This window comes from Chroicocephalus ridibundus, chromosome 4, assembly GCF_963924245.1.
Source record: "Chroicocephalus ridibundus chromosome 4, bChrRid1.1, whole genome shotgun sequence".
NCBI lineage: Eukaryota > Metazoa > Chordata > Aves > Charadriiformes > Laridae > Chroicocephalus > Chroicocephalus ridibundus.
This window is the reverse complement of record NC_086287.1, coordinates 54,914,666-54,927,216: the sequence shown is the minus strand read 5'-3', so window position 1 is coordinate 54,927,216 and position 12,551 is coordinate 54,914,666. Positions and strand designations below refer to the sequence as shown.

General features: G+C 38.8%; 1 protein-coding gene across 13 annotated transcripts in view; it reads right to left on the bottom strand.

Annotated features, from left to right (window-relative positions):
- UNC79 (unc-79 homolog, NALCN channel complex subunit) overlaps positions 1-12,551 on the bottom strand; it is a 112,765-nt gene that overhangs the window by 36,426 nt on the left and 63,788 nt on the right. For 11 of the 13 annotated variants that reach the window (XM_063332654.1, XM_063332650.1, XM_063332652.1 and 8 more), the window contains 4 exons: positions 9,894-10,010; positions 7,799-7,882; positions 5,667-5,769; positions 3,739-3,879 (listed from right to left, as the gene is read on the bottom strand). In XM_063332654.1, the coding sequence (XP_063188724.1) occupies positions 3,739-3,879; positions 5,667-5,769; positions 7,799-7,882; positions 9,894-10,010 (445 nt within the window). The remainder of the gene's footprint in view (positions 1-3,738; positions 3,880-5,666; positions 5,770-7,798; positions 7,883-9,893; positions 10,011-12,551) is intronic. The other 2 variants (XM_063332657.1, XM_063332645.1) reach the window with 1 other exon arrangement.

Below are 12,551 nucleotides of genomic sequence, written 5' to 3'. Positions count from 1 at the left end.
TCTCACAAATACTTAACAACTCTAAAGAAAATTCTGCTTGCCTCCCTGCACTAGCGTGAAGATAATGAAGTAAAGCTATTGCCTTGCATGCACATCACAGATAATTACTAACCTAGAGGGTTTTGGAGAAAAAAGAGTTTGCCAGAAGCTGCCTACAGACTAAATTGTTTCTGATTAACACAGCAACATGGACTAAGCCAAAATTCTCTACTTGGCAGCCTGAAGTGAGGCTTCTAGTTACAGATTTTGGCACCTAAATAACTGGCCTAATTTCAGAAACATTAAGTATCTACGAGTTTTTACAAAGTCAAATGAGAAATACCGTGTTCTCAAAAATCAGGTCATGTCTTCTAGTACCTAAATATAGACTTTAAAGCCAAATATAGGCATTCAACAATGAAAACACTGAACACAACCTTAAAGCAAAATCATACCCCTCAATATCCTGGACATGTAAACGAATAGAATCAGGGTTTATAATATCAAAGCAACACACTTTTAATACTAAAAGCCACTAAAAAAGCAATTATAAAGATGTACACTTGAAGCATCTCTTACATACAAAATACCATGCAATTTTTATTTTAATCTGCCGCATATTGGTACTTCAGCTGGTATAAGTCGATATGTCTAAATGGAAAATTCATGGAGCTACGCTAATTTACATCTGCTGATGATCTGGCCCTTCAATGCTTATCTTTGATTCACAATCCTTTTAGGCTGGATTTAGCTGTTGCTCAATCCTCTGTCAGCCTCTGCTCTGAAGACAGTTTGTGTCTCTAGTCACCACTGCAAAATCCAAAAGAGACCCTGAGGCAGCTCAGTTGAATGCATCAGTGTAAACCAAAATGGACAGGGATTTTCATTAACGATGCATGACAAGCTGAGGACACAGCATACTTTCAACAGTGCAATAACATCAGGCTGGATGGTTTGAAGATTATATTCTCTTCAGTTGTCCCAGCATATCAGAAAAACTCTACTGAGTCCCTGACTCCACTGCTGTTAAGAGGAGTCCACACTAAAATACAGCATATTAATTCTGGTGTGCAAAGCTAATTCTGGGTGAAAACAGGTCTGAAGCTACCTTCAAACAATACAGACCTTGATTCTGGAATAACTGTAGCATCTGCTTACATTAAAGCTCATGAGGATTTCTGCAGAAAGCAATGAGACTAATCACATGCCCAATGGACACGACACTTATTTTCAAAAATCTACTAAAGCATACAAATACAACAGCAAGATATTTTTCCTAAAAGAAATTAAAGTCCTATGCAAAGTTTTTCTCTTCTTTTGAATGCAATAGTGCAAGTGGGTTTTAATGATAAACATTTGGGTTCTACCTTCGGAAAAACTTCACGAGACATGAACTACACTAAACACTTGAGAACATCTGAAACTTTTTGAAATCTACAGCTTGTATGTATTTATCATTACTACTCTAAATATTTTGTTGCACAAAGGCCATGAACTCTCATCATTACCTCCACTTTGCAGAGCAGAAAGCAGAACAGTAAAGGGACAGTAGACAGTCAAAGGATGTGTTCAAATTTGTACATGTTAAGAACAGAAGTTAAGCTTTTCAAAGCTCCTCACTAACTCAAGAGCCTAAATGCCATTTTCAAACAGGGCTTTGATACTTGGAAAGCTAAATCTAACTCGAAATCAATGAAATAAGAATTAACAAGTCAAAAATCATGATTCAGAAGGTAGAGCATAAAGCTAAGCACATGCCAGAGTCTTATAAACGTGTCAGTCTCTAATTGTCAGTAATTTGAACCCAGAACTTCTCTTCTGAAAGTCCCAACAGATGCTTATCTGTACCTGTGGGTACTCAAATAACTTTTGCAAATCTTTCTGTATATTGTTTAGGTATTCTGAAAGACCCTAGATTTCCTACTCCTTGTTTCCTCTTCTAAGCATGAATGTAGTAGTTCTTTTTCTAAAAATAAAAATGTAAGAAATCTAATTCAGTCTCACCTCTGCTGTCAAACGGGTATTTGGAGGTAATGATACAGCACTGCTTGATGAAAGACAGACTTAGGTTACGTGCATGAGGCACCTGAATGCCTCTCTGCTTGTACATGCTACTTATTTTGCATGTATTCAAAGTAACTCCTTTGTGGGGAGCCTCTTACTGGGCTTAGAATTTGCCAGAAATGGCAGCCAGTAGGAACAACACAGGACATTTACCAGGAATACCCCATGTTGCATGCCATCTGCTGCTCTAAAATAATCAGCTGTCTCACTCCGAAGATGCGGCATTTCTTCCTCAAAGCACAGAAAAAGGTAGCCCACTCGGCCCTGGTCCCCTGATAATTCACTTTCCAAATGATTTACTCTGTGGATGTAGTTCTGCTGTATTTACAAGAATCACACAGAATGGATAGCATCTGTCTAGACTAGAAACTTTGCCTCCATCAGAGTTCATTAGCAGTGACAGCAGGGAACTGCAGCCTTGCAATTAGTGGAAATGGAGGACTCGAATAGCTGCTGTGTTTAAATGGAATCTGGAGACAGTGATGAGACAGGGCTGTGAAGAGCCGTGCCCCTGCAGAAGTCATAGTCCAGCAATTTTAACTTCAGTCACTGAAAAAAAACTGGAAAAGGACAGCTGGGCACCATGTCTGTCTCCCCAACACACTCCTCCCATCTCTTAGGCAGGAAGTCGTGGAAGAGGCCGAGGCAGCACCGGCAAGTAATACAACAGTAATGGTGCACTTCAATCATCCCATGCACACTGGGTAAGAGTCACACAAGAAAAAATAATGGACACCAAATATTTAAGACCTTATCAGAGACAATCTCAGGGATGATTAGGAAGCCCTTATAAGGAGATGCAACTCTTTACTTATTCTTAATTAGCATACAAAATATGGTTGAAAAGCTTGAGGAGCTTCAAGTGTGCTAATGAATGATCATACCCAGGAGTCAACAGTCTTCCAGGAGCAACAAAATTCAGAAAAGCTGCCCACATTTGTGCGTAACTTCTGAAGCAGGAACTACATAAAAATGAAAAAATTATGTCAAAGCAGCAAAAAGGGGTATCCAAGAGAATTTAGTCTTTATAAGAAGCAGAGAAACTGTTTAAAAACATTGGAAGCACAGGGCCAAGGTACTCCACTTGTTAAGACTTCAAGAGAGCACAAGAAAGGAAAGGTGAGGGAGGTTATTAGAAAAAAAGAACGCTTCTTTCAAAAAGCTGAAGTCATGTTTCAAATGAAAGCAGAAAACAGCACAAATTCCGACAAATCCAATGTAAAAACCACAAGAAGGCAGGTCAAAAAACATTTCAAGGAGCAACTAGCAGAAGAAATAAAAGCTAACAGTAAATATTTCTTCCAATAAAACAGGATCAAGAAGCACACCAGACAGTATGCTGCATCAATTGCTGTTCAGGGAATGAACAGGGCACTCACGGAAGACAAGGGTCCTGCAGAAAAACTGAATATCCTTTACATCACTGCTTACAGTGGGACAAGCTGGGGAGATTCCTGACCTGGAACCTCCCTTTGGAGGGTAAGAGGGGAGGACATCAAAGGAGCTGCCCAAAATTGAAGTGACAGTGGAAGAAGTTACATAAGAAATTGATGAAATGATGAGTAACAAAGAAGCAGACAGAACCACATGTTATTCACTTAAGAGTTATAAAATATATAACTTTGTTGATGTAAACCCAATTCCAGGCACAAAATTATTTCGATCCCACAGGAGAGAAGAAAGTCCTGCATTTACCTGCCTACAGACTGCATGATGTCCAACAGCAGAGGAGCAGCCAAGTCTGGACTAAGGTGAATGAAGGTTGAGAGCACAACTATGGCCAGGCCTAGTGTTTCTTCATCATATTCTTCAAGAATAGCCCCGCAGTCATGGCACCTGCAAAGAACAGTTTTAAAAACCTGCATTAACAAATTTAAAACAAAGTATTACTATATATAGATATGTGTATAATTATCTTTTTAAAGTACTATTATTTAGTATATTCTATTCAAAATGTATTTCAAAAGATAACGTAAAGGTTATCTTTTATAATTAGTAACAGTCTGTGGCTTTCAAACGTTATTAAAGCTCCTCACTAGCTGCACTGGCTGCTTCTTCACTGACAAATGAAAGAGGGCCACAGGGCAGGCCTTGTTTTGGGTCCTCCATTAGTAATTGTTAGCCATTTCCCTCGCCGTATTGCACTGTGTCAGTTTGCACCATCCAAGAGAAATCTGCAGCAGTGAAGACTAGTCCTCAGCAACGTGAACATCTGCCAGTTCATGCGAATTGGGCTCAGGCAAGGGCTGAAGTCCCTGGCACTCTTCTGTTTAGCAGCACAGACACAAACAGTGACGCTCACAGATGATCTTAAAGAGATGGAACAATTTCACATTGTCCTTCCTGTCAGTCATGAATTATGAATAACAAATTATACAACTAGGAAACAATGGCCTGATTGGTTCCCATAGCAGTTATAACTATTAAGAAGGAAATGAAAGGACCTCTCAGGGGCACAGAACCTTAGATTTCAGAGAAGTCTCCTTTCCCAGGGCAGATTTGCTGCTGAGTCACTTATCCTTCCTGAAATGCTCAAAGACAACTGATGAAGTTCTGAAAGGGCTACATAATGTCTAATTATAAAGGGGATGTCAGATTTAGGAGAGATGAGACAGGCTTTCACAACCTATGAAAAAGGCAAACCAATGTGGGAAACTGGCTTATCTCAGCCCGGTAGGAAGGCTTTCTTAATTTTATCAATCGGTTGCTAATGACTCCAACAGATTGTGATATTTTAACTTAATGGAATTGTACAGGCAATTTTCTTGCCTTTGTTACTTAACAGAAAGAAAATATGCCAACAAAGTCAGGAAAAGTCAAGCTCAGCCAGTCTGTATGTTAATAGGTGGTGCTGGAGCTTTGGGGAAAGGGCCAAAGGAAGTGCCAAAGATAAGCCTAACCTTTGGGATGCTCCACTTTGTCACGCAATAAGGTCCACTTCCAGCCACAGCCTGCACAACGGCCCTGTATTTCTCCAGTGATCATCCTGGCATGACTGTCTACTGGACTGAGCACAGGAGCACAAGTAAGAACTTACAGTTTTCCTTCCCAATTTTTGACCAAATCAATGCACGGCTCCCTGCTGACTGCTTTACTTCTCCATTGAATGGGTACACTTATGTTTAACACTTCCTTTAGAGGCATTTTAACCAACCAGTTAAGGTTTGCAAAAGCTTTCAGGATCGGTGAGTATCAGCTTTAAAAACGCTATGTTGATTACACATGATTACACATCAACAGTTAACCTATTTCAACAGAAACCCAAAGGAATTTTTAAAAAGAGCTTTTTATTTTTCCTAAGGTGAAAGTGGTTTCTGATGGATCACAAGGAACCCTTGACTTAAAATAGGATGGGAGGTGCTTCCCCTGCCCTCCATGCACACGCAATAGCCTGAGTCATCATTTCGAATGTGCAAACTCATACAGGTCCTACTGAATTAAAAGCACATCTTGCTGGCAGTGTTTAGAAAATGTTTACCTCGGGGTAAAAAAATTAATTGAAAAAACTTAGCATAGAGATAACTGATAGACTGGACTTTATATTTCCATAAAGTATATCTGTACTTTACTTGACATAGTTGAACTTCAACTACTTCTTTGAAAGGAACAGAAAAAGAACTTACTTGTCAGTCATCACAGTGGGCTGGTCATCAGCAAATTCTTCTGGTGCAGGTACAAACATACTGACTATACTGGGTGCTGACAGCAAGCTAGATTTTGTGGCACCTTAAGGCAATTAGGGGAAAAAAAAAAAGGAAAGAAAATCACTAAACCAAAATCCAAACTGCTTGAAGAGCAGACTTCTAAAGAAGAGCCATAATGGTTTTACTGTGCACAGAAATAAGAAATAAAGTGTGTCTACAAAAGGATATAGAGCACATTCCTTGCTTCTGTCAGATTATTCCAATTACCTAGAACTATCAATTAAAAAAAAACCAAAACAACTTATTAAAAAAAACGCCTTGGAAAAAAATGATCACGAAAAGCAAAAATTCCAGGAAGGCGGATGGAATTGTAATCTACTTATTTTATTTTTTTTTAGGGAGAGAGGATGATGCTACTGTTGCTATGAGACTGGAGAGCAGATGATTTGCAGTGTTCCCCTGTATTTCTGGGGAATTACCTTCCCATAGTTCTCGGTGACACGAAGAAGGAAATAAGTTCCTATGTTTCAAGACCAAGTCATCAATCTATTCATACCATCTCTAACAGAGGCATAGGAGAGAAATCAGGAAAGGACAGCAAGAAGAAATAATTCATAAGGAGTTGAGAAACACTGAGAACATTGTCGGGCTGATGATTAGAAATGCTTTCCATTGGAAGTCTTCAGAAGCATCTTTATTCTCCGAAGCTGAGTTGTTCAGCTGGGGACACTGCCACTGTGATCATGCCAACACATGGGGTTCCCTATGCCCTTGGCAGTTTTTGTGCACCTAATTTCTGATAGATGCTTGTTTTAACAAAAGAAAAGCAAATTAAAGAAAAATATCTCCTTTGGTTGCCACACATAGCTGACACGACACAGAGAGCATTACTCCTGTTCCTATACAGTTCAGCTCCAGTAATGAATCCAGGGACCTCAGCTGGTAGATACCATCATTATGTATATAAGCCATCCTCAAGGGCATCTCATTCTAAAGACCAATCTATGAAAAGCTCTTTTGTGAACCAATTTCTAGAAGAGTACCAATGCTCTTTTGATGCCAATGGAACCACAAATTAAGTAATCCATTGTTGACTTTCTTGCTGGTTGTTTCAATCTGCAGATTCAGATTTAATGTTAACATTAGCATGTTCTGATAATACTTAGCTATGGAAAGAGGAGGAAGCTTCTCCACCTAAGCTCAGTTCAGATGGAATTTCTGATGAGATAATACCAGTTACTGCAGGAGAATCAAACTTAACATCAACTCTCAGCCAAAATAATTTAAGAAGCTCCCACAATTTCTGAACTCAAAATATGTGGAATGATGAGGGTTTGTTACACAAGAATAATGAGGTTTTAAACAATCATTTTACTAAGTATAGAAGGAAATATTTCTTTTACATAGAGTTCAGTATTCCTAATTGTCCCCTGAGATTTTGTTGGATATGAGCAGATACTCCAGGAAGTCCAAAATACTCTTCAGGTAATATAGGACACCATCCAGAATGCATGGAATAGGAGTAGATTTTCACATACTTATAGCCCATTCCCCCCCCCCCGCCAAATGATCCCTCTTTAATGACTTCAGAAGTTTCACTGTCATGTTCTCTAGATCTAAGTCCCATTGCAGCACACAAATGCTAAATGCTGTCATAATGCAGGTTACAACGTTGGAATAAGACTTAACTACTCAAAATAAAAACGTCCCCTCTCGTGCACTGAACAGTAGGGAAAACAACTCGATTTAGGCTATGAAGGTAGGTCACTACCCCATTGCAAGGCTGTAAGAAAATCTGGATGTATTTTGGCTGTGATGGAGGAGAGTTCATAAAGAAATTGGGTTCAGCCACACTCTGCATACAGAGTCTTTTATTTCCAGGTTGACAGCCAAAACAAGTACGAGCAGAAAACCAGTATTTCTTATCAACTGTCCCTGTCTTGAATGAAATGTCTTGTCTAATAATTTTTCAATAACCTACATTCTGCAGGACAGTGGAAGGTTTTAATAGAGCTGAATGGAACATAAAATTGAGCACCATTTGGTACTAACCAAAAAACCTTCCTGGCAGTTTTAGGAGAGAGATCAGGTCAAATGGATACTGGACTAACCTCTGATTCTTAGTGGTGGTCCCTCCAGGTCAGGGTTTAGGCAAACAGGGACGTTGCACATCCGCTTCCCATGCTGTATCTGCTCTGTGAATAAATACAGAACTTCAGCCTCCAGAGCTATGAATCCAGCATCTGCCACCAGCACCACACATCTTCAACAGTTAAAACAAGAGAAAGACAAATACAACAGCTACTGAAAAAAAAAAGAGTTAATTTTTTAAACACAGAAAAGGGGGGGAGAAGGAGGGGTAGAGAAAGATGAAAGAATTCCGCAACAGAAAAAGCACACAGATAACCTAATATCAAAGAAGGCATTTTAGAAAAGTATCATTAAACAAGAAAGGAAGTGCTAGCTGTAAAGATTCAACAAGTTACAGAACATATGAGTCACAAAAAGAGAAAGACAATGTTTAGAAATACCAAGAGAATAGAAGTCAGGTATAGTTTGTGCTGACAGAAGCTAGACACAAAATGATTTTATTTGACAGATAGCAAGCTTGGGAAAAGTGCAGTTTGAGAAAAAGAAACGAGACACACACGTTACCTATCAATGTGAAAAAAAAAATCATGCATGAACCAAGCATGTATCTTATACTTATGTGGCACAACACTATTTCCTAGTTGTTACATCTAAGTATAATAAGTCTTAAGATTCTGGTGTGACATTAAAATGACAAATAGTCACACTGAGAATTTGTCCTGAAAAAAAAAAAATAAAAAAAAAAAAATCAAACCACCTGTTTTCTGTCCAAATAACAATTTTACTTTGAAGCTAGTGGTTGAAAAAGAGTCTGAGAGATGCAAAGCTTTCTGGAAAAGAACATTTTAGTTTGTATCTCCATGCTAGTAGACCTCTAGCTGGAATGAACGTTGGTGGAAAAAGTCACAGATGTTGTGAAGAAAGCTAGTGGACTTGGAGCAAGATGAACAAGACAGAGTTCCCAAGTGGCTTTGAGTACTGAGTTATTCCTCTTGAATACAGGCTAACTACTTCTTGCAGAATGAAAGCAATAATTTTTTCATCTCTAAACCCCTGAGAAACTAGGTGATACAGCTAAGTCTCTTCAATAAACTTACCTGCTGATAGGACAAAAAACCCCCATTGTTATCATGGGCAAATTCTGACCTTTATGACTGAAGGATCTCATGCTGAGCATGCTACTCAGCAGACTGGAGTTGAAAGGATAATCCTGAACTATATACCGTACCTTTAGCCATTCTTCAGCTACGAGATTCAGTTTAATGGAACTTGACACTGAAGACTGAATTAAGCAAAAATCTTAACTCAGCTGTCCAGAACTGGTGGTGAGACATTCATTCAGCATGCTCAGTTCATGTAACGTTTTAAGCATCTAGAGAAGGGAATCCTTTCTCTGGATGCATCTGGATCTACTGATAAATTCCTAAGAAGCATGATTCTGTAATGTCACTAACATCAAGATGGGCAATAAAATATCTAGCATTTATGATAAACTAGGATGAATGAACTGTTTAGCGACATCTGCTATGAATTTGGTCATAACAGAAAATCTTTTATAGAAGAAAAAAAAACCAAAATACTTGGTACTGAGAAAATTATGTGCTTAATTCAGTTTTCATTGCTTTGCATTTATCTTAAAGGAAAAAAAAACAAGTCAGTGAGTGAACAGAAACTTCAGGTGTTCAGCATGAGCTGGCAGAAACTTCTCAAAAGAGAAATAAAACTGGCCGGTATAAGGCACAACTCCTTGGTGTACCAATGCCCCTGTAAACATACATGCAAATAAATGATTCCATGCACCAGGGATGAAATCCTACACCTAATGAAATCAACAGCCATACTTCCATTTCATTCAATGAGGCCAGGAAATAATCCCAGTAATATGCAAAACTGTAGGGATACCACTGTACCAGAGGGACTAACCTCCCAAATATGTAACTATTCCAATTCATACCAGGTTAGAATCTGGTACTCAGGATAAAGTTTCACTTTAGACTTGAGATTGATTACTCATCTGCAATGGTGGAATAGAAATACTCACTTCTTTAATGGATTGATTCGGCAAGTAGTTGGTTTAGGAAATAGGAAAAAAAAAGAACAATAAATGCAGCTCACCAGTATCCCAAGTGCTGATATTGTGGGGAGCACTAGACTGGTGTTCCAGCTGCCTCTTCATTAGCTGGTTCATTGTCAGAGCTCCCAAAGAGCCTCTTTTCATTTGTCTGAACTGAGCTGCAAGTCAGAAATGCAAAAGGATTTCAGGGGCTCAGACAACATGTAAAACTACTCTTATTTCCTGATCTTACAAGTCAGCATGAGATAAATACTGAAAGGGCAATGACTGCTTGCTCTAAGGATCTTGCTCAAGTCAATATGCACTTTTCACACAACTACACAGGGTACAATTCTGGCCCCGGTGACATCAGTCATAAGTGACTTGGATTCGGGATCTCATCCATTGTGTCAACTGTCAGTGCCTTTTTGTCTCCGAATATCATGAAAGCTGTTCAAAACACTTGGTATCTGTGAAGTGCAAGATACGACCCCAAAATTCCCACGCTGACAGGTGATAAATGTATATTTGAATCTCACTCATATATAAAGTACCGAGGAAGGAAACTTGGTCTCCTCCCAGCAAAGTATGGAGGGCTGCTCTGTCCATGCTCACCGCAGGAAAGCAAATTCACTGACTGCGTACTACCAGCACTCTTCGTGGGTGACACAATACCCACCACTCGGGCAGAACACCTGCACATTCTTCTGAAGCGTGAAGCCAGCATGCCTTTGAAGATAAGCCCCTTTTGTAACTTCACTGCCATTCCTCTGACATGGAGCTGTCAAGCAACAAGCATTCTAATCCTCGTCCGACTATTTACAACAGTTCTTTAAATGGGTATTACTGTTTGCTTTAAGAGATGTGTCTCACTGGATAATGTTCACACACACACACAAAAAAAACCCTGTGGATTTAAATTTTAAGATTTTTTTTTTATCATGTATTTTCTCAGTGCTTAAATGGAGGAAGAAACAGATGATATACAACTTCTTACTTTCTTACTTTTTTCTCCATTCATAAGAAAATTCAAATTGAACAAGCACAACACATTCACTTTGACAGTGGAGTCTGAGCAATGCATTTCCACCACTGAAATCAAAATCATTCTTTAAAGTATGAAGACGGAGTTTTAAGGCCCGGCTTGAACAAGGCATGTGAGGCTGCTGACACCCACCTCCATGCAGGAAAGCTTTTAAAATGTTGCCTTAAGCATATGCTTAAGTGTTTTCCTCAACAGGGCCTAAAAGCAAGGGCAACAAAGCAAAATCTTCTCACAATGATTATTTTCATCTGCAAATATATTCAACACCGTTAAAAAGAGTATTAACATCATATCAGGTAGCTAAGCTCTGAAAATAAACCCACCATTTCATAGATAAAGGATAAACTCTAACTTTCAGAAAGCTCTGAGGGGTTAAGTGCCTTCCAAACTTGCTCTACTCAGTTTCTATCTGAGTTTTAAATTCAGGGAAAGCAGAGTACTCCCTAACAAAACAAATACAGGCCCTAAGTAATAACAAGCACAAGGATAACTTCAATGGGAATCTGCATACTGAAATTATTTTATCAGATGAAGTATTTTAAGTTTTCCCTCAATATATCCCTTCAATGTATCAGAGTGAATTTAAACTCTATTTTTGGTCCAAGTACAAACTTCTCCAGCATTGCTGCACAGCAGTCCTTGTATAACTGAACTTCTGGAACTGAACCAGACCAAGAGACCATTCCATATTTCACTTTTAAGAATTATATTGCAGCTGCCTTTCACAGCAAATTAGGAGAAAAATAGAATTTCCATTGTTTCCAGGGCAAAGATTTTAAATAGATGCTTTATCACTTTATCAAGCATAGAATTTCCTGATAAAAGAACAGCAATTAACATTAAAAATGACAAGACTGCTTGGAGTGCAGATGACTGGCAAAATATAGAAAATTATCTCTTTGAATTTTCTTAACAGTAATTAAAAAAAATTTCATGCATATTTCACATAATCAGGCTATTGTTGAGCAGGTTTGGATTTCTAGGGCTATTTACCTGATTTCTCAAGGACAGCCATGATTTCAAATATTTATAAGTTAAGAAAAAAAAAAATCTAAAAAACAAAAAAAAAAAAGCCCTAAAGAGCTGCCAGCCTTTGAACAGTGTTGGAGCCAGGCTGATTGCTGTGGACCAGCACGTGACTCTTCATGCCCACGACTGACTAGTGGCATAGGGAGGGAAGTTCTCCTTGATCAGATTTCCTACAGGAAACCTAACAATCGTAAGATCAGTAACCTTCATATAGTAGCTGGTGAGCCTTTGATATGTTACCTAGAGGTCTGGTCAATCATCCCTCCGTTGCCGTGGAATTCTCTACTCAAGAAGAGAAGTCCAAAGGCAAAATCTTCCTATCACATGTGTGACAGGATTAATGATGTACGCTTTCTGCAGCGAGGCACCGGCTGTACAAGTAATGTTATCTAGTGCCTTGTGCTCACAGTCCTGATCAGGGCTTATTATGCAAAGCACTGTAACTGTAAAGTAGAACATCACAAATATTTCAGTTATATCACAGTAAAACATCAAAAATATTTCAGTTTAAATGGACAAGTGACACAATGAAAGCACTCATCTCCCTCTTTGCAGTTGAAAACTGGGGCACACAGAAAGAGGAAAGGAATGTAGGCTCAGTATCATACAGATACTATTTCCTATTTCATATACTGGAATTTCCAAG